This window comes from Melanostigma gelatinosum (assembly GCF_949748355.1).
Source record: "Melanostigma gelatinosum genome assembly, chromosome: 4".
Taxonomy (NCBI): Eukaryota; Metazoa; Chordata; class Actinopteri; order Perciformes; family Zoarcidae; genus Melanostigma; species Melanostigma gelatinosum.
This window is the reverse complement of record NC_136637.1, coordinates 29,834,738-29,857,860: the sequence shown is the minus strand read 5'-3', so window position 1 is coordinate 29,857,860 and position 23,123 is coordinate 29,834,738. Positions and strand designations below refer to the sequence as shown.

At 45.5% G+C, this 23,123-nt stretch overlaps 1 protein-coding gene across 1 annotated transcript in view; it reads right to left on the bottom strand.

Moving 5' to 3' along the window:
* prdm5 (PR domain containing 5) overlaps window positions 1-23,123 on the bottom strand; it is a 41,262-nt gene that overhangs the window by 4,207 nt on the left and 13,932 nt on the right. The window contains exons 12-15 of the mRNA XM_079267333.1: window positions 22,470-22,630; window positions 18,480-18,573; window positions 5,432-5,517; window positions 2,802-2,906 (exon numbers count right to left, since the gene is read on the bottom strand). Of these exons, the coding sequence (XP_079123459.1) occupies window positions 2,802-2,906; window positions 5,432-5,517; window positions 18,480-18,573; window positions 22,470-22,630 (446 nt within the window). The remainder of the gene's footprint in view (window positions 1-2,801; window positions 2,907-5,431; window positions 5,518-18,479; window positions 18,574-22,469; window positions 22,631-23,123) is intronic.

Sequence of the window (23,123 nt, the reverse complement as noted above, 5' to 3'; positions counted from 1 at the left end):
CGGTGCTGCTAACATTACTAGTTCTCCTCCTGTTGGTTAGCCGTTAGCGGTGCTGCTAACATTACGGCAACCCTGAAGGGACATATCATCTCCAATACAAAACGATAAACATGAGACAGTCTGTTACAATAATAATAAATAAATACAATTATGCGTTAACGCGCGATAAAATAATTGTCTGCGTTAATTAATTAATGCGTTAACGCGAAATTAACGCGTTAATTTGCCCAGCACTATTAATGTTAAAACTTTATTTAAACTGTGAAGGTTAACGTTAAAACTTTATTTACACTGTGATGGTTAAAGTTAAACTTTATTTACACTGTGATGGTTAACATTAAACTTTATTTACACTCTGATGGTTAACGTTAAACTTTATTTACACTGTGATGGTTAACGTTAAACTTTATTTACACTCTGATGGTTAACGTTAAACTTTATTTACACTCTGATGGTTAACGTTAAACTTTATTTACACTCTGATGGTTAACGTTTAAACTTTATTTACACACTGATGGTTAACGTTAAACTTTATTTACACTGTGATGGTTAAAGTTAAACTTTATTTACACTGTGATGGTTAACATTAAACTTTATTTACACTCTGATGGTTAACGTTAAACTTTATTTACACTCTGATGGTTAACGTTAAACTTTATTTACACTCTGATGGTTAACGTTTCAACTTTATTTACACACTGATGGTTAACGTTAAACTTTATTTACACTGTGATGGTTAATGTTAAAACTTTATTTACACACTGATGGTTAACGTTACATTGTGAAGGTTAACCTGATCAATCTGTGGGGGGATGAATACGGATCGTTGACCAACAGGTCCGTTACATCACTAGTTCTATGTGAACAACTGTACAGTTTATCATTAGTTCTTCAGCTCTTTTAGACCCTCGTATTGATGTGCTATCATGTTCTAACTTTGTTATCCAAATATCTTTCAAACAGTCAACAAATCTACTCCGGTGTCAGTAAAACATTAGATCTTTTCTACAAAGTGAGGCAGCGACGGGAGCTGATGAGAGAGAGGCCTCCTCGTCTCCCAGATGTTACCGGATGCTTCTACAACATGTTTAATGCTGTTATGACAGAAACTGCTCATACATCTAGCTTTGTTCTGGGAAGTGTTCCTGGAACCATGCGACCCGCTTTTTTGTCTCACTCAAAATGAAACGCACATGTTATTTCTATTATCTTCAGAATTATTAACATGAGAATGTCTCTTCCACGGCCGAGGAAAAAAGAAGAATCCAGATGAATGTTGGGAGACGCTTTCTGCTGATGCTTCACTGGCGATGAATGGGATACTGAGTCTGTGGTCTGAGACAACAACGCTATGCCCATTTTCTGCTTTGGAACTTGAGGCGATGCCACGGATTAAAGGCTTATCGGGGTGTTAAAGCTCAAACGGGAATCTGAGGATCCAGAGATGGGTGATGGATTAGACGCGATTGTTTCTTTTTTGTGATATGTTCTTCAAAGAATGGAGAGATATTTGGATTCCAGAGTTACGATCTGAAAGTTTTGTGCATGACTGAGCTCTCAGGGTCCGATGCTGTGGACCCTCTTCAGACTAAAACCCGCTCCTCAGAATGTCGTCAGGTTCTCAACTAAGCAAATGATCTGAGTTTAAGCAAAGTCAACATGATCAAGTTTTACTCGGACAATTATTCTTTGCCTTTCTTATATTTTGGACATTTGGACATTTTATTCCCACAAGGAGATAATGAGATTGGTAGAGTGAGTGTGCATCTCTGTGTCTGTCCGCGGCTGATCTCGCATGCTGCTGCAGCAAACTGCATTCATACTGTAGGTATGGGAGTGGAGACACAGTTATAATGTTTTGGACGATGTGTTTGGCTAACAGCTAACAGCTAACGGAACTCCCAGTACACACAGTTATTCCGTGCCTTTGTATTGAGAATCAACCTCACGTTTACACGCATACGGTGAAAAACGTGAGTGATAAACACGGCTGATATACTTGCGGTCCAGATTGCCGGTTATCCAGTCGTGGGTTGTGTTCATCCAATCAAACACTGCAGCAGTGGTCGTGTCAGACACACCTGTTTTAAGGCTGTACTTGTTTGTGGCATCATTAAAGGTTTGTTGAAGGTTTGCAGCTCGTGCTCACAGTGTTTCCATGAATGTTCAGACAACTATCACTGGAAAACTTAAAAACATGAGGATCCTCAGGCTTCTTCTGCAGAGACACGGTTCGTGTGGTTTCATGGACGCTGAGTTGCAACAGACAGAATGATATCTAACACACACGTTTACCACGTCTGTGTAATCAGGTCTGACTGAGTTATGACTCCGAGAAGAAGCATCTTCAGTCCTTAAATCGACCGTGTTGGTGAGCGAACCAGACTCCATTGATATTCCTGTTGTCTTTAGAACACCTGTCCCTTTTAAGTCTCGCAGCATCAATTTGAAAACCTCTGGTCTCACAATAATCATCTTAATTCAGTTTGCCTGCTCATCCATCACTTTCAGAAAATGGCGATAAAACAAAGCGTCTCTCCAACATCCTCTGTTCCCTCCGCCTGGTCTCTGAGAGTAATTATTGCTGCTACAGTATTATAAGCAGAGGGTAATTTCTCCCTCTGATCCTCTCAATGTGTTTACGTGAGATCAGCCCACTCGGCCCCCCCAGAGGAGCAAGATCACTATCTGCCTCTTACTGAGCCCCCCCCCCCCCACACACATCTGGCCTTGTGCCATCACTTAAACACACACACACACACACACACAGGCGAAGACGTGGGAGCTGGTTGGATACTCACGTCACATTGGAAAGGTTTCTCTCCCGTGTGGGTCCTCATGTGCTCGTCCAGTCCTCTCTTCTGGCTGAAGGCTTTGTTGCACACGCTGCATTTATACGGCTTCTCCTGCAGCGACGCACACAAACACAGCGACGTTTGAAAGATGCAGCGGGACAATGCGTATAAAAACAATGCTTCACATGTGGACCGAACGCTGCAGGAGCATCTGTGTCCATTACGGCGTACGACGGGTTAATGACACACACGTGTGCGCGCGAAAAGAACACACGCACAGCACACAGGAGGAAGATGTGGAGATACATATCGCGCACACCTCTCACTTTCACACCCCCTGTGAGTTTATGGAGATATGAAATGCCCCTGCAGTAGGGAGGAAATGACCGGCGCAGGGGCATCGAAAACACACGGATTCCTCAAAAGAGTAAGAAAACACGGCGCAGGAAGTTTCCCTTTGAACGTGTACGAGAGCACCGGCACTCTGGGGCTGCAGAACACCACTCCTCTGTCTCCACACCATCAGTTTACCAAAGAACATTTCCTCTGTGCCTCTCGCCGGCCCGTCTCAGCTCAGTCAAGGCGGCTATCTCCCCGTGGGTGTGTTTCCACACAAGAAAACAAGTGTGTGTGTGTGTGTGTGTGTGTGTGTGTGTTCACCGGGGTGGACGGCCTTGAGGAGGAGGCGTGACTGAAACCAGTGGTGACGCCTAGAAGACTTGAGGAGAAAGCGTGGAGAGATAGCAGGAGCCGGTTCCCACTGTCGCTCTTTGGGAGGCCCGCCGATAGCGGCAAGGAGGCTCGACCCACTTCGAAAGCTTAGTTGTCATGGGAACGGGGTGAATGCAGGAAGTGAGGGTCCTGGGAAAAGGCGCTATCGTGTGGGCGGGGCAAGGAGCGCCCAGCGACACGGGACACAAAAGGAGGTGAAGATCAGGTTCACTGCGTGCGGAGCTTTAAGGATGCAACTGTGTGTGTGTGTGTGTGTGTGTGTGTGTGTGTGTGTGTGTGTGTGTGTGTGTGTGTGTGTGTGTGAGAAAACAGACTCTGTGATCTGATGCAAATTTCCACTTAAGTCTTTAAGGACTCTTTTTCCAGCGGTTGTTGTGTGACAAAGAAACCAGGGGTCAAAGTTGAAAAGGTCAGGAAACACATGGGTGGACTTAGGTGACGTGGTGTACCCAGAATGCATCACTCTGACCTCGGTAACATTGAACATCTGTACCTGGCGACCTTCCCTCTCCAGCAGCTGTTCACCGTCTGACCTTTGACCCGAGCTTTTCCTCTCAGCGTGTCCGTAAATGCAAAGATAACAGGTGCTTTTATTGTGAAGGCGGTGGCACGTCGGCGGGTAGCTCACATTAGCTCAAGTTTACAGCGTTTTGTTTTCAGATTCTTTGTGAACGGATCATTCTGAAACTCAGCAGCGACTAACAAAGGTTGAGAGTGAGGAGTCACAGTGGTGACTCAGCCTGTCGCCCTCTAGATACAAGATTCCAATGTTCATACATGTGCAGTAGGACTGACGGGGGTCTGTGCTGCACATAGGACGCGTTCACACGCCCCAAAATCCATTGTTGCCCGCAAGGAAGGAGCGAGATCTATCTCTCCAACCAAGATACCTTCTAAATATTCTCATCAATTTAAGGACAATTGTAAAGCCTCCTCGTCAAAACAATAAATAAAGAGCCTTCACGCGCAAGAACAAATGTGTGTTTGTAGACATACAACATGCTCCCACCACCAGAGATCAAAGCAATATCAGAAGGAAACTCTCAATGTCCAACATGTCAGCGCTTCCTGTCGCCATTATGTGTCCCATTCAAGTCGGCCGACGCTGCGGTTTTGTGGTAAAAAGAAGTCGTGCGTACGTTAACGCTGAGCTGCGGCTCTTCGCAGCCAAACGACGTTGGTTTTGCTCGACAGTGACTTCATCTGGCTCTGCTGTTTGTAACTGCTCAGCCCATATTTCAGAGCGCTGTGAGCAAAGGCAGATCCGGGGGGAAACATTAGGAACACAAACATCAGTCAGTGTAATCAGCGGCTCGCTACACAATTATACCTGCCTGCTTGTGGTGAGGGGACGTGGACCTGAGCAGGATACGTCCGTTATTGGCTCGCTGCTCTGGACAGCGTTAACGCAGGACGACGTCTTTGAGACCGACAGAGTCGACGGGACGGGACGGATGATGTAAATCTACGACCAAACACGTCTCATGCAGCGGAGAGCGAGTGGAAAGTGTCGCTCTGGTGGAGAACGCCGACGGGTCGAGGAGTGACGCTGGGAAATGAGCGCCGTCCCGACCCAGGAAATGACCTCACGGGTTTCCTTTTCTCCACCCGGAGCCCTGACTCACTCTACATCCACATGGTCCGGACATCGAGAAGATGTTTCCTACGACTGCAGGGATCTCTGAGAGGATGAACTCAAGCACCAAGGGACCGTAACAACACAATGTACAAAGCAAACATGTCCAAACCCTAAATATGCATTCCATTGAGACGAACTAACACAATCCTGATTGAACTTGTGCTTCAGTGTGCTGTAAAGTGAGTAAAGCTGCAGTAAGAACAACAAGACGACAACAAGTGAGTTAGAAACAACAAGAAAGGTCAAAGTTCTGAGGGAAACTTACTCGAGTGTGTGTGCGGATGTGCATCTTCAGGCCGTCGTTCTTGCTGAAGGCTTTGTCGCAGTAGGGACACTGGTAGGGACGCTCACCTGGGGAAGAACAACCGTCAGTGAGTCTGTGTGTCAGCTGCTCACAACGTATTACTCGATGTCTTGTTTTTCTCTCATGCCGTTATTATGAACAAAACATGTAAAAACTGAGGAAAAGTCTCGATCAATGAAAGCCAACAGAGGTCACGTTTAACGACAGCAGATGTCAAACATCAAACATCAAAACATCCATTTACAAACTCTCACACAACTCTTTGCAGGACAATCATTTATGAACTCACTTATTCCCCAACACATGCACCTGTGCTTTCTTTTCTGCACATGTGATGGAACTGACCACAGACTGTTTGTAAGAAGTGGACGTAGACATCGTGACGTCACCCAATGCTTTGTGGATGTTTTGAAGCCTCGAGTTCACCATCTTGGATTACGTCCGTCGCCATGTTGTTTTTTTTCAAAACCAGTGAACAGGAAGTGACCATATCTGGACTGAGGAGGAGTGACGTAGAGACGCCATATACGTCACTGGTCTGTCACCTGTCAATCAGCGTGTAGCCCCGCCCTAAAGCATCCCCTGCTTTATGGTCTGTGTGACTCTAAATGGACCATAATGTACTAAATGAACATCATGCTGTATTGAAGAAGACTTGAAACTAGAGATTGAGACATAAACTCATGTTTACAATGTTTACTGAGGTAATAAATCAAGAGAGAAGTAGAGTCATTTTCTATAGACTTCTATACAACCAGAGGAGTCGCCCCCTGGTGGACACTAGAGAGAATGCAGGTTTAACACATGAAGCTTTGGCTGAAGAAGAGGTTGCACCTGGTACTGCCCAGTGGTAGTAGGAGTGAACGTGTCGATTAGCGGAGGACTGGCGGACGAGTCCTTCTCCCCACAGCCAAAGTAACAACGACTGCAGCAGAGTGTTTATCTCTGCGTACATATCACTCCATCCTACTCGATGCAGAATGAAAGCATGTGGTCAAATAGAGTCAAAGCATATGTTTTCATACAGTTTTGCTGTTGTTAAACATGGCCTCCATTTCTTTCAATTGTACACAGACGGTCATTTTGTGGCTGAGACGTTCATGTATGTATGTGTCCGTGCTGAAAGGTGATGCTGCAGGTGTGTGTGTGTGTGTGTGTGTGTGTGTGTTGCTGTCCCTTCCTGAACACACATCTGCCTCTAACCACTGCTCCATCAGATATCTTTCACTCAGAGCCGCTCGGTCCTGATGCACACTGACTTTCCACCGCAGAGCAAAAAATAAAAAGCTGACATCGGCTCCGCTTCACGTCTCGCTATCGGAGCTTCGACCGGCCAACAGTTTGTAAGGCAGCACATCAGAGGATATGTGGCGTACCCCGGGTCGGATCAAAAGCAGTCGGGGGGCCAAAACTCCTCCAGATCCTATCTGAGCGCTGCGGCGATGACGACGAAGAGGAAGTGACAGGCTGTCAGTCAAACGGGGGCCGCTGACACATGGACCTGTTTACCGTGTGCCGATCCACCGGCCCGATAGCAGCGCCGGAGCCGAGTACTGATCTATAGAAGGGATGTGAGGTAACATGTGGAACCGCACTGGAATTAAAAGTCCCAGACAGGAAAGTACAGTCAGAACTCTGGCTTCAATAATTGCTTCATATATTTCATAGACGCAGCGCTAATCAGGAAGCTGCAGCACACCAAACAAACCTCTGTATGTCCTGAAGCCTCCTTCCTCATGATGTCAGGAAGGACTCTTCTCTGCGTCTATAAATATGCCTGCAAGTGCACACGGTCCAATCTCATGAAAATAGATACCTACAGACACGTTCCTTCATCTAATCTGCTTCATCTCTCTGTTAATGACTCAGTGCTGAACAGGCAAGCAAGTGGTTGTATTGATGGGGGAGATGCTCTGGCCCTTTAAATAATAAGGTTAATTAGCTGTGTTTCATTGGGATTCAACGCGCAAAGATGCTCATTAAATCAGAGAATCTGTCGAGGGAGTTTATGAGAAGAGTAATATCGTCTCCCACTGCTGCAAACACACAACTGTGCTGAAGGAAATGTTCTCTTCACACAGTTTTATATCACGTCCTGATGTTTTACACTCAAAGACAGATTAGTTGGTGGGTCTGATTTTGTCCAAATCCTGATCACACTGATAGACTTTGAGGCCGTGAGGGTTTACTTCTATCCACAGACTGTGTGTAAGAAGTGGACGTCGTCGTCGTGACGTCATTCATCGGTCTGTGGATGTTTTGAAGCCTCGAGTTAGTCAATTTCGACATCTTGGATTACGGCCGTCGCCATGTTAGAATTGTGCAGGCGATAAACAGAAGTGACCATATCTGGACTGAGGAGGAGTGACGTAGAGACGCCGTATACGTCTCTGGTGGAGACCTGTCTACGACTTCTCCAGTGCCTTCAACACCATCCAGCCTGTGCTTCTGAGGGACAAGCTGGAGCAGACCGGGGTGGACCACCACCTCACCGCATGGATCCTGGACTCCCTCACCAACCGTCCACAGTATGTGCAGAGACGAGAGTGTGAGTCAGATCGGGTGTCCTGCAGCACAGGGGCCCCACAGGGAACCGTTCTGGATCCATTCCTCTTCTCCATTTACACCTCGGACTGGACAAACTGGTGAGGAAGGCCAGCAGCGTGCTGGGGTGTCCACTGGATACTGTGGAGGTGGTGGGAGACAGGAGGATGATGGCGATGAGGATGATCTCTCACGCCTCCCGCCCCGTGCAGGACACTGTGGCAGCTCTGCACAGCTCCTTCAGTCACCGGCTGATTCACCCCCGGTGTCTGAGGGAGAGCTACCGCAAGTCCTTCCTCCCCGCTGCTGTCAGGCTGCACAACAAACTGCTCTCGGTGGACCACGAACACACTGAACACGAACACTCTGAACACTTTAACACTTTAATTCATTCACCGGGTGCAATATCTAATCCGTTGAAGTATTTATTTTATGTTTTTATTTCGTCTGTATATTCTGTATATACTGGTATATTTAATATTCTTCTTTACTGTCTTATTTTACTACTGTTTACTGTTTAGTTTATTTATATTACTTGATTTTATCTTTTATTTTATTTACTTGTGAGCAATGCTGCTGTAATCCTGTAATTTCCCCACTGAGGGACGAATAAAGGATTATCTTATCTTATCTTATCTTATTTTATCTTATCTTATCTTATCTTGTCAATCACCGTGTGGCCCCGCCCTAAAGCATCCCCTGCTTTATGGTCTGTTTGACTCTAAATGGACCATAAAGTACTAAATGAACATCGTGCTGTGTTGAAATCATATCCCACAAACCCAGAGTGTTTGGAAACAGAAGCTGTGACGTAGCAGACGGGAACCCACCAGAACCCCCCCCACAAGAGGGCTTTGGAGGAGCTCCCGTCGGCGTGGAAAGGGTTAACTCTGGTGATTACACACACTGAGTCGTGTGCTCGAGATTCTCTCCTGAAGAAAGAAATCCTTTCGGAGCCGCTCTGGCCTCCAGGAGGCTGTTTGTTGACAAACAGGAAGACTGAATCCCAGATGTGTGCTGGGTCTGTGTAGCATGTGCGGTGTCGGGTTCTCGGGTTCAGGCCCAGCGTTGGCCCCGGGGAGTCCTGGGGAAGGCATTAGTGTGCTAATTGCACCGGAGCACCGCGTGCCGGTACCTCTGTGGATCTCATCGCTCCCAGGAGCTGGCTAGTGCCAGTTAATACTCAGCGGAGAGAACCACGCCCGACGGAGGATCGCACCTACTCACACACATGTGCTCCTCATCTGGGGAAGATTCACACTCTCTGTAGTTCATGATGGGGATGTTTCATTAACGCATGAATGTTCATCCTCTTTGAGAAACGGAGGCGTTTCTACTCAACGCTGCGTTCGCTGCATTGTTCTGACGAACAGACAAGATGTATCACCTCCTTCTGCTGCACGTTGCTGTCTTCACTCGTTGTGTAATCACATTACTGCACAATAGAATAGGAAGTATCTGTTGTGAAATACTACTTGTGTTTTTATGTGGAGCTGGTGTGAAACGTTTAACCTTTTCACCTTTTAAAGGAGATTACAATTCTAAATGGGATCAACGCGGAGAAATAAAAGTTAAACAAAGAAAAATAAGAAGTCTGAAAAAATGCAAAGGGAGAAGATGATGCTGCTCTGAAACTACTTTTTGGCTAAAGCGGCAACAATTAGTCAACCGACATAACAATGCTTCCAGCCTCTCGGATATGGAGAAGTCCTGCGCTTCTCTCATTGATATCACATTAAACTGAATATCTTTCTGCTTCGGACAATTCAAGACATCACTTTGGACATTTTTCACTATTTTCTTTCATTTTAGAGGCCAAACGATGTATTCATCTAATAATAATCCATCGTGAATCGTTGGTTGCAGCCCTACTTTCGTCCAGCAGCTTTCCTGGTTCAACCTGCTCTGAATGAAACAAGAGCAGCGCCGTCCTTTAGCGTAACAGGAAATAAACAAACGCCAGTCGTAACATTCTTTCACCCGTGGGTCTGTTATTGGTGTGTGAGTGATACTGTAACTGGAAACCCTCCACTTATTCTCCAGATTGAGCCAGATTGTTTGGGGATTATGAGGGGTGGCTGCGGCACAGAGCCGGGGCTTTATGGTAACTGATTTAGCATGTGTCGAAACGGGACACCGTCTCTTTGACCCTGGGTGTCCCCCCCCCCCCTACGGCCCCCCGCTGTGGCCCTCACACTCCTCGTCTGCTAATCGATGCGTTTGGCACCCCTCGTGTGTCGTATATGTGTGTGCGTGTGCGTCTGGTTAGCAGATGGTCGGGCCGTTTGTCGTTTTCCGCCGCTCCGCGCGGCCGTTGGTGTTATGGAGAGCGCTTTGTAGCTTCGGGGCTCCGGTCTGAAAGACATTAGCGCTGTCCGTCACAAATTAATTCCCGGCTTCCTCCAGGTTCAGCCAGACAGTGGCCCTAAAACCGTCCTGCGCTGTCACATGCCGACGTGGGGCCGGCCCCGAGGTAACGCGATATCGGCGTGTTGGAGATGATAAGAGTTCGCCTTTGATGAGCCGCAGGAACGCCCCAACAACGTTTACACTTGACCTTTCCCATTACCGCCGGGGTCTCGGCAGAGTTCTCCACTTCCTCGAACAGTCGTCCGCGAGAAAGGCATCAGACGGACTCGTCTCACCGCACATGAAGCGGATCCGAACTCCCGACACGCATCTCAATCCAAATGAAACGAGCTCAAGCTGCGATAGAGAGGCGCTTTTCATCGGACAGTAATTCATAATAATGATTACGGTAATGCTTGTAACCGTGACCACGGTCGTGACAAACAAAATCCTCAGCGTGTAAACAAGTTCAGTGATTCCAGAGTCCGACCAGATGTCCATCTGAGGGACATGTTCTGACCACGTAAAGCTGCTTTGTTTTAAAAACATCCCGATACGACTGTTACCAAAACAAAAGACACCACGATTGAGACGATTGGTGTCCTTCGTGTTTATGAAATATAAAATGTTCTCTATTCCATGACAGGAAAATAAATATTAATGTTGTTTCATATAAAGTCTGATCTCACTGAGAAACCCATCATCACATGAAAAACAGTGGCCTCAGAGCAATCTGTATTACGGTAATTCACTGTAAAACACATGCATGTTTTAATTTTTTTTTAACAGAAAGAAATATGCAATTAACTGGTTTTCAGAATTTTTGATTACTAGCATAGCGCCAGTTAGCGCCATGCCCGTTTGGGAACGGCTCTATTGTTTGGCTCCTGGGAATTGCTGCTCACAGCATTGTTGGGGGGGCACAGAGCGCTGTTCGCTAATTTATTCAAAGTTAATTAATATTGAATAACGTGTTCAAATTGCACCAAATATCGACAAAGCACTTCATTGGGTCTCCGACAAAACACAGACCAATTAAAGCCCCCACTTTAAAAAAAGGTCCAAGATTTACGATACGTGTGTATACTAAGTATTACGGTAAGAGCGTGTAACAGCTGACTTCAAAATAAAAGTGACCAAGAACTGACTTCCGGTGAAACTCAATAATAAATAATACATTTACAAAGGCCAATCAAACTTCAAAATAAAAGTTCTGGTGAAACTTAATAATAAAGAATACATTTCTAAAGACCAATCAAACTTCTAAATAAAAGCTGACCACCTCGGGTGTCACTCAGAAAACAGCGGGACATCCTGATGTGTAAAATGAAAGCCCTGTAAAATGTCATATAGGAGCTGTGTTCTAATTCAGATTAGTTCACGACTGTGATCCTCAGGCGTATCTTCTAATCTTCTGTATGTCTCATACCATTTCGCCGCTGTGCATTTGGGCAATCAGCTTTTTCTGGAAAACAGTTTTGCTGACATTTTCTGATCCAACTTAAAAGGTTTGTTTAACTTTGCAGCTCAGCTCTGTTCTCACTGCCCTTCAGTTCTACCTCACGGTCATCTTGCCTTGCTTTTATCTGCCATGCACACATTTGTGATGCGTTACTGTGTGTAGCTTTGTATTGCGTGTTCTTTCATGTGTAACTGTTTGTCATGTTTTTACTCTGCGCTGTTTGTTCTCCGTTCTCTTTGTTTTGACCTGATAAGGGAGTACAGATGTTAATTGAGCTTGAAGCTATGATCTGGTACGGTGCATCGAATAGTGACATTTATGTGTTTGAACCGTACACGGTCCCTTTCAAAGCAAATAAATAAATAAAAACAATAACATTGTTGGCACGTCCATTTGTATAATTATACAAATGCTTCAAAATGTAGACGGCAATGATTTACTAATGTTAAACTGCTTCAGGTTGTTCACAAGCTTTCAGTTCAGTGAGTCAGATCTACTTTACTTGTCATCTGTAGTCCAGAATATAAACGGACCACTCCTCACTGTCCGTGAGGAAAACCAGACATTATGTGTATTATATACAGTATCTACCGGATAATATCAGAAGAGAGGGTTTGACAACAAGTGGTCTGGACTATTGAGAACCTTTCTCTGACCAGAACGTTGAAGGGCCAAAGATTGTTATTTTACAACTTGTATCATTTCTGCTGTTTAAAAATAACTCAATGAAACTAAATTGTTTCATTGTATTGTAAAAATGATGACGCCAGCACTAATACGAGCACCCTTAAAGTGATACCGATACCAACGGAGTACGTCATGAGAGACCCACCGTGTGAATGGAAGCTGTGCGTGAACGCCGCCACACTGCACAGCGTTCACACTGCTGATAACGACGACCCACCGCGTTGTCGCTGGAGCATAACACCCATACAACTTTCATGATTATAGCATTTTCAAATTATTCTGATGGAATATGTTTTTATTTTTTGGAGATACACAATGTGACAACTGTGGTGTAACGGACCATTGTGGCTCCGTGATCCGTACAGGTCCCCTTCACGTCTCAGCACGCATGTGAACCGCGGATCAATGACACAGTTTAACGTTAACCATCACAGTGTGAATAAAGTTTTAAAGTCGTTCTCCTCCAATATTCAGTCAAACTTGTGTTTCTAGTCTCTGGTCTCTGATAATGTTTCATTGTAAACAACCAATCAGTGTTTAAAGCAGCAGGAGAGCTAGTAACGTTAGCAGCACCGCTAACGGCTAACCAACAGGAGGAGAGCTAGTAACGTTAGCAGCACCGCTAACGGCTAACCAACAGGGGGAGAGCTAGAAACGTTAGCAGCACCGCTAACGGCTAACCAACAGGAGGAGAGCTGGTAACGTTAGCAGCACCGCTAACGGCTAACCAACAGGAGGAGAGCTAGTAACGTTAGCAGCACCGCTAACGGCTAACCAACAGGAGGAGAGCTAGTAACGTTAGCAGCACCGCTAACGGCTAACCAACAGGAGGAGAGCTAGTAACGTTAGCAGCACCGCTAACGGCTAACCAACAGAGGTTCGCTTCAGTTACACTGTGATGCCTTCAGGCTCTGCTCAGTGAACATGAGTACTGGCTGAAAGTAAATTATAACATCATCATGATGTTTTCACATGAATATAAAATAGATATTAGAGATGAGTTATGAGCTGTTTCACTGGTGCTGTCTTTGTGTGTTTCCACACTTTGAATGGTGGCTTTAACAGACCCATCACAGACAGCTGTGTAGAGATGACCCACTGGTTGTTGTTTTGTTTTAGCTTGTTAAATCTACACATCTTTTGATTTTTGGTTACGATGTAGACGATCTGTTCTCTTTTTGACTCCTGAACATGTGCGAACACACTGGAGACCTTGGTCTGCCGAGCATGTGGGAAAAGTCTAAACACTGAAGCTTGAATCATAATACAACATAAACACTAAACCAGCATTTTTAAGGGTTTGAACAGCAACACACCAAAGTGTTTGTACCACAGCTCATGGGGTTACACCGTGCCCACACATGACATGTCCAATGATGTCAAGTATGACAGCGTGGCTCTGGGTTCTGTCAACGTTTCCCTTGGCACAAATCATGTTCATGACCCCACTACGGTTATTTACCACATCATGGCACACATGGTGGGAAAATCTACTCTCACTGAGCCGTGTTGTGGACACACAACGTGGGCCAAAAAGAAGAAACAATCCATCGTGACGACGGAGTTCCACGACGTCCTCGACATCCTGGTCCAAGTTTTTGAGGGATCACATTTTATGGCTCGTCTGTGATCTTATGACGGCTGCTCTCTGAGGAGACGCCTGCCTCTGTGGCACTACGACTCAACAAGATATTCTGAACAAATTACACTGAAACCAGAGCCAAGCCAAATATACACCCATGTAATACCAGCTACTTAACACTCTCAAGTTGATGTTTTGAAAGTGTCAATTTACCCAATTCTCCCGTAATGTTTGATGGTAGGGCGGTTGCAATTACTACAGTTTTGCAAAACAGCGCTATGGTCAACTCTTTCCAAATTATCGCATTATATTTACCAGGCGGCAACCGCCGGTCTGACAAGTGAAGCCAATGCTGAAGAGTCTATAAACCTGCATTCTCTCTAGTGTCCACCAGGGGGCGACTCCTCTAGTTGCATAGAAGTCTATAGAAAATGACTCTACTTCTCTCTTGATTTATTCCCTCAGTAAACATTGTAAACATGAGTTTATGTCTCAATCTCTAGTTTCAAGTCTTCTTCAATACAGCATGATGTTCATTTAGTACATTATGGTCCATTTAGAGTCACACAGACCATAAAGCAGGGGATGCTTTAGGGCGGGGCTACACAGTGATTGACAGGTGGCTACCACAGCGTTGTCTGGTTTGAGAGTTGTCCGTGATTTCGTCTTACAACTTTCACCCTTTCACAGAGTTTTCACTTCATGGAGGTTAATTGTAACCTTTTTGGTCAACTAACAATGTCTTACTCGTTCAGTTGCTCTTAGCTCCGCCCTCTTGTGTCACTTCTGGTTACAAAAAAAAACAACACAGTGACGGACAAACCAAGATGAGGGCAGTCAAAAACCAAAAACCAAGACGAGGAAGGTTAAAAACCTAAATGCCGACGGTCAAAAACCAAGATGGTGACGGACAAACGGCTCATTTCAAGGCCTCAAGCAAGCAGTCCACTGTTGTGTTTTGTTTTCTGGTCGCCAAGAACAAATATAACTAAGAACCAACCGTCACATCCTATATGTCGGCTACAAGTGCTGAAGACAACAAAAAGGAAGAAATGAACACATACAAACCAACGGGTTTGTCTCCTGTCCCGACATGCTGCGGCCCTCTACCTTGTGCCGACGTTGCAACCAAAGCGTAAAACTAGTATTCAAAGCGTATTTATATCGAGCTAAAATCAGGCTGACTTAAGTAATTCGCATTAAAAAATCAATAAATCACGTGTCACAGCAGGGTTGAAGTTGCAGCCGTATTTTGGTGGTAAAATGATCGGGGAAGGAAATCTCCAAGGAATCGGCACAAAGTCCTCTGTGTTTAGCAGGTAAATAATCGACGCTGACTTGTTCCTGTGAAGCAGGAAGACAAACAGGATCAAGCTTTCCTGTCTGCCTCGACTGGTGGCCATCTTTAAGAGATTACTGACAGAGAACACTGGCCGTCTTTAGAGTTGTTCTTACATTAACGGGGTTGTTTTATGATTGACACGTTGTACATTCATCACACCGAGTTACTCTCCGCTGTGTGAGTCGGGATCGTCGCTCAGGAAACGACTCACCAAACCTTATTTCTTCCTCACACACAAAAAAAAACCTGCAACAAACAAAAAGCACCTCCCCGTCTATAGGAGGAGGGGACAGATTTACAGCCAGTCGGGGTCAGGGGGCGTCCGGCTGGATGCTTTCTTGGAGTGGTCTTTTCTCTCTTTACTCCTTTCTTTCTTTGAGGTGTCCTCTCGGCTCCCACCCCTCCCCCAGCATTCCTCCCTTTTGTTTGTTCTGTATAAATACAATCAGACCGGCTAACTGGCCACACTGGAAGACATTCTCCCTCTCTGCTGGTTTGTCCTTCACACATACACATGTACGAAAACACACACGCATACAAAGGAGGCTGTTGACAGAGTGCGGTAGGACCACCGTCCTGCCGCCACTCAAACACACACACACACACACACACACACACACACACACACACACACACACACTCACACTCACTCACTCACATTTTGACACACTAATCTTGTCGACACCTGACAGGAAACAGGAATGATTTCAGTGTCTCATGGAATCAGATCAAGAAGCATGACTGAAGCACGACTTAAACACAGAATGTTAGCGCTGTGGATCTTTCCAGATCTCACCGTGGACTCCTGATTCAGTGCATCGTGGGTCTCGTCCAGTCTGCTGAGCTCTAACGGAGGCAAACTACGGCACGAAGCAGAGTGAAATGTGTGTACGACTCACACAGGACCGCTTTGGAAATGCTTTCATCCTCTGGGATTCTGTTGATGTCATGATACTCTTCTTCTGAGTTGTTGGCGTTTTAAATTCCAAATCAATCAAATGGAATAAACTGATGATAAAGTGAACTCACGGAGGCAAAAGGTCAAATGTATTCATGCTCAACAGATAAACACTCAAAGGTTTGTTTGTTTTTCACAATTCTGTCTTTTAAGAACAAGTTCAAGTTATAAATAAAATGTAAACGCTTCCTGTTACATGAATTAAATCGTTTTCTATTAATTAGAAACTTTGCAATTTAAAAAATAAATTGTGCACAAAATCATTTTCAACAAAACACACAATGATGTTCGACACGCTTGACCTGAAGCAGAAGTTTGTTTGTGTGTGATTAATTCAATGTCCATATACTGAGTGAACTGTTGTTTTCGTCACGAGTACTTTCACACAGAAGGAGAACATTACGCAGCACGACGTCCGTCAATCGATTCAGAATCAGAAGATGAGAATCTCAATGTTTACCGACGGACTATGTGAGGTCACTGAGTCACTGATGTCTCTGTGGCCTGGAAACCATGACGTGACTCTACGCGACATTCAGTGTGTTTTATTTCTGCAGAACAGTTCTGAGCTTAAGAGCTCCGTGAAATGAGATATGAGATATGAGGTATGATATTCAATCATAAAAATAAAGAAAACAAGACGATGAGCGAACACGAGAGAGAGAATGAAGTTCAGTCGGAGAGAGGAATCGAGGGAGAGAACGAGTTTAGAGTCCAAGAAGTGTGTGTGTGAGAGTGTGTGTGTGTGTGTGTGAGTGTGTGTGTGTGAGAGAGAGAGAGAGAGAGAGAGTGTGTGTGTGTGTGTGTGTGTGTGAGAGAGAGAGAGTGTGTGTGTGTGTGTGTGTGTGTGTGTGTGTGTGTGTGAGAGAGAGAGAGAGAGAGAGAGAGAGAGAGTGTGTGTGTGTGTGTGTGTGAGAGAGAGAGAGAGAGAGAGAGAGAGTGTGTGTGTGTGTGTGAGAGAGAGTGTGTGTGTGTGTGAGAGAGAGAGTGTGTGTGTGTGTGTGTGTGTGTGTGTGTGTGTGTGAGAGAGAGAGAGAGAGAGAGAGAGAGAGAGAGAGTGTGTGTGTGAGAGAGAGAGAGAGAGAGAGAGAGTGTGTGTGTGTGTGTGAGAGAGAGTGTGTGTGTGTGTGTGAGAGAGAGAGTGTGTGTGTGTGTGTGAGAGAGAGAGTGTGTGTGTGTGTGTTTGTGTGTGAGAGAGAGAGTGTGTGTGTGTGAGAGAGAGAGTGTGTGTGTGTGGCCGTGCCAGGTCTCTGCACCAGTCTGTTGGTAAGGAAACACACAGGAATGTGTAGCGTTCCAGTTTAAGGCAGTTTAATGAACATCCACGGCTCTATTTTCTGTGGCAGAGCAAAGACCGGAGCGAGCGGCGCTGCAGCACCGCAGAACTTCTTAAGACCACAAAAACTGCAATAAATAGTCCACTTTTATTTGCTCCAGGCACTGAAATCAGCCGGCGTCTGTGATATTTTTATCCTTTCACCAGTATGAATATGATGTGCATGGAGATGAGGCTTGTGGAATGAAACATTCATTTGATCAGAGCTCCGAGAGACTGTGAGCAGTCTATCTGGCATCTCCAACCAAACAGAGGACGGCAGGGAGGCTTTTATTTTGTAGCCATCAAGGTAACGAAAACAAGCGTACCCAACGACACGGTGCACACAGAAGAGAAAACATTGTTTCTGTCCGTGAACAGGCAGTGAGCAACGGTCCTCACGTGACAATATTCACAACTTGGATTCATTTTTATGTAAGAAAGTGAGGATATTTCCCTCGAGGGTTTGTTTGTAGCTTCTTTCCTGTTTCATTTTGTTAGTGTGTCATGTTTGGTTTTACTTCCTGTCTTTGTGTGTTTTCCCGCCTTTTTGACTGTCGGCCCCGCCCTGATTGGTTTCACCTGTCCGTCGTTGTCTTTAGTCCGAGTCCTCGGCCAGTTAGTCTGAGTGAGCGTCAGTTGCTGGTGTTTTGTTGGGACAAACCTTCAGCTCCCTTCACTCAGGTCTGGCCTGGTGGTGTTCACTACCTCTCTGTGCTCAGTGTGACTCCTGCGTTGGCAGTGAGCAGGTGTGCAGGTGGTTCACTGACCTGTGTGGCTGCGGATGTGGACCCTCAGCGTGCCGTTGCTGGCAAACTTCTGTCCGCAGTACGGGCAGATCTTCTCCTTCTCCCCCGTGTGTGTCTATCAGAGGAAATAAACAACAGAAGCAAGGAATAAGAAAACATTTGTAACATCCATCCTCACGTCCTTCCTCCATGGAAAAGTCAAATGTGATCGACTGTGAACATACTAACTCATGTCTCAGAAAATCTGATTTTTTTGCACTAAAGTCAAGTATTTAATCACACAATGTAAACAAATCTATTGACCGAGCAGAACACGTGTGATATTTGGCCTCATCGTGCAGCCTGATGAGGATAATATGAGATCTGCGATAACACATTTGAATGTCGCGATAACGATATCACTTCCGATACACAAAGTAAAATCAAAGTGTTCTCATCTTCCTTTCTGCTGCTAAAGTACAACACATTGCTTGTTGTATTAAATACAAAAAGTGAAAGGAAATTATTCTCAACATTCTTTTATTGACAGATTGAACGTAGATCTTTAATAAAGTGAATTCTTTATCATGCTCTCTTTCAACCGACTCAAAGAATCCCTGAGTGCACCATCGCAGTCTTTCGCCATGCTTTTATTGTGAAAATATGCTATATATTGTGCAGCCTTACAACCTCTTTGAACCATTCATGAAAACATGATCTGATTTTGGTATTTAGTTTCCTGGTTAAAAGCATCTCCAGAATCTAGATGAAGCCTTTAAACGCTGTCTCTGGCCGCTTTAATTCAATCTGCGCCGTCTGACTGATGTGAAGAATAAACGAACGGCCGTTTCCTCCGATAACGCTCAGAGGACGGAGATGCACGTGTTCACGTGACGGCGGATCCACTGAAGCCGGGATCAAAGCACGCAGACCGTGCCGGGTCCAAAGCCCGGGGGAGTAAAGGCCAGGGTGCACGTATGCATCCTCCTCCTCCTCCTCCTCTTCCTCTGCCTCACCCTCCACAGTGTAGAGCTCCGTGGGCTCACACGGGCAGCACATGCAGACAGGGAGGAAGCAACACGTGGGCTCTTCCTCCCTCCTTCCCTCCTCTCCTTCACTCCCTCCTCGCTCTGAATTCCTCCTCCTGGCCTGTTATAGATTCCCACAAAATAATCGCCAGAGAATGAGAGGCTCAAACTCGGAGCGACAGTTTCAACAGCAGTACAACAATACAGGAACCCCCCCGCTGTGTCCCTCCGACACCTCGGTGTTTCCTTACAAAGGCTCCACACACACACATGCACATTAACACACACACACAAACTCGTCCACGTGCAGAGGAGCACGTGTGTCCCAGATGGAGCAGCGTTATTTATTTAGCTGTTTGTGCAACAGAGGAAGCATCAGCGCTTCACACGCCGACAGCCAGCAGGGTCACATGGGAACCTCATTTATTGGGAGTTATTATACATTTTTAATATATAAATATATATATATATATATATAATGTATCTGTGTGCCTGTAACTACTCAAAAAGTGATGTAATTTTCACTGATGGGTGAATTTCTTGTAGAGCAGCACCCTGACGGAGGTGAGATTTATCTGGTACAAAACATACAATACATGCACACACACACACACACACACACACACACACCCTCTCATATAGCAGTGAGGAGAAAGCATTGGTGGTAACACAAGGCGCTGCATGAACAGCTCCGGTCTGTTCATTCTCGCCAGCAGCTGCTGACTCCGTTCGGTCCGACTTCAGCAGGAAACGATTCGAATCATCGATGTTTCTTAATTGCTGGTCACAGATTCTCACATGTGACAGTTTGCTGCTTCTCTGTCATTTATCTTTCAACATTCGAGATATTCTTGTTTTTGGTCGGGTTAAGCAAACGATTTTAAAATGTCATCTTTGCATTTCCTCATGATTTTCAAACTATTTTACACTTTATTGCAAGTTAAAATAAAAAGTCTGAGTCGGGGGTGAAGGGGGTAATATTCAGAGAAGAAAAAAAGAATTTCTGAAATTAAATTCCTACATTAACGAGAAAAAAGCTAAATTTGCTCCTAATGAGCATAAATAAATGCTGATAATATTGATATGTTTGCACATCTGGCGTCTTTGTGTGATTCATATCTTTTTCTTTCTTTATTTCATTTATTTACCTACAATAACCTGTCGTATGATTGAATTGATTCATTCAATAAATAAATGTCAGATTTATCTACAAAGAAATATAATCGTTAACCGCAGGCCGACTCAGAATAACGTCAGTAAACTCAGACGTTCAAGTTGAAGCGGTTCCTTATCTGCCTGCATGAGCCTTTCTATCCTCCCAGCTGACGGCTGTGAGGAGTACGGAGCGCTCAGTGACCCGTGGCCGAGCATCGAGTGCAGCGAGCGAGGCCTCGGCGCGTAAACGGGGCCAGCGAGCTGTCGTCTGCTCGGCAGCCTGGCTTTGATCAGGGCCGGGTCTCTCAGCGGCCCTCCGGACCCCGTGAGCAGCGAGACGCTTCAGCCCTACTGTTGGGAGGCAAACCCTCCCCGGACATTTCTCTTTTTGCCCTGTGCCAAGAAGCTGTTTGGCTTCAATCTGGATCCAGAACCGCACCGGACGTTGTCAGATTCGGGGCTCATAATCTTCGGCGAGATCTGCTGGTGGGCTTTGAAACCCTGCGGAGCTAATGGACTAACTGCCATCTCTAATCAACGGAGAATTGATTTCTAAGCCTTCATGGGCAGCAGCGGTCGGGACGGACGTCCCCGCCAGCTTCTACGGTCCAAGACGTTACAACAGACCCACCGGGGGCGTTTTGTTCTGCCATTAATCCACATGTCAATATGTTCTTTCAAAGAGAACCTGAACATCAGGCGGCAAACAAAAGAGTTCTTTTCCAGAACAACTTGGTTTTTCTGAGCGTTCGCAGCGTGAATAAAGGCATCAACCGATCACGTTGTGCTGAGCTGACATGTTCAAAATGTTAACTGCACAACACTGAGGCCAACCTTCAGTTCTTACCTTTCACAATAAAAGCCCTGGACATATCACTGCTTGCCAGAGGGAACTCACAGTCACTCATTTCACTCAAAGGGAACTCAACAGGACTCTGGTCGTTCATCGTCTGCCTGCAGGAATCTATTCAAACCGTCGCAAATCTGCATCTGTGCCAGTATGAACAGTATAATGTGGAATATTCGTGTCTTTTATTCGCCACGCCCCCGGTGTGTAAATCTTTGTTCGTTGCTCCGTAGTGCGACTCTTCCAGTATGAACGGAGGCGTCTGTGCTCTATGAGCGGCTTCATTCTCTGACACTCCAGAGGCTGAACACACAAAGACTCAAGAAGGAGTGTGACTCAGAGATATCAACACAGACCGGAGGTGAACAAATAGATGGACACCAACCTCCACTCGAGAGCAGGGATTGTAATCATCTATAAACTCATATCTCATATCCATGAACTACGTAATCACATTCATACAAACCCTGTAGAGAAAGGAGTCCAGTATTAAATGTGATATAAAGAAACTAAGGCTGAATATGAACGATTTGATTTGACTGATAAATATTTACTCGCATGTCGATTTTTCAGACTTCCTGTTTCTGAAGCATCTGAACCAATTGTTCTTCTTAGAATAACCCTCAGACGTGTAACTGTGTTTTAATCAGTGATCTGTGTGTCAGTCACGTGATCACTACAGTGAGCATAAACGCAGCTTCACACTCGACGGGAGACAATGGAAGCGTTCTGCTGAAATAGTTAGTCTGTCATTTACACAGAGCAGACACCAGAAAGATGATGAAAAGTATATTCCTCCAACTTCCTGTAGTTACGAGCAAGATGCGTGTTTCAGTCGACCTCGTTCTGAAGGTTTCACAGGCTGTTTTCTAACTGTTGGCTCTGAACTGCGTTTCAAATAGAGAAAGGTAAAGTGCAGCTTGAACTGGATTCTGGGGACAAAGCAGCAGACATACAATCACCGCCTGAGACGGAGGTCGTCTGCCTCTTTCTTTCATTCACCTTCTTGTGGCTCTTGAGGACGGACGGAGTGACGAAGGCCTTCTCACACAGGTCGCACTTGTACTTCTTGTGGCCGTCGTGCACCACCTGGATGTGCACGTTGAGCGTGTCCTTCCTCTTGAAGGTGGCGTCGCACTGGTCGCACTTGAATGTCCTCTCACCTGTGGCAACAAGGACAGAGGGACATTAGGAAGAGTCTTTTTCTCCGCCTATTGTTGCGCCTCTGAACACACAGTCATCACGCACAGCAAGAGGGAGACCCAATTTCACCGGAGCGATTGTGAGGAGAGAAAGAGCACAAAGAGGCGCCAGACAAACCCCAACAATGGTCTTTAGAAAGGTCTGCTTCTGGGTTCTGTCCAACAGGAGTCGTCCTGGATTGTGCATCTGTAGCTGCACACAGAAACTAACCGCTCTGCCACATCTTTCATCGGAACGTCAAAATGCTTCTTTTCTTCTTTTTTTACAGTGCAAAAAACAGAAAAGGGCATATTGTATGAATCATTCCACTGACAAGCACTAAAAGCAGCACAGACACAATCTCAGCTGTTCAGAGCGCTACCCGATGTTTCCCTTCACGCCTCCGCCGCCCTCTGTCTCCACACAACGGCCTCCATTGTTGGAAAGTAGTTGTTTCCATTATACGGAGATCAT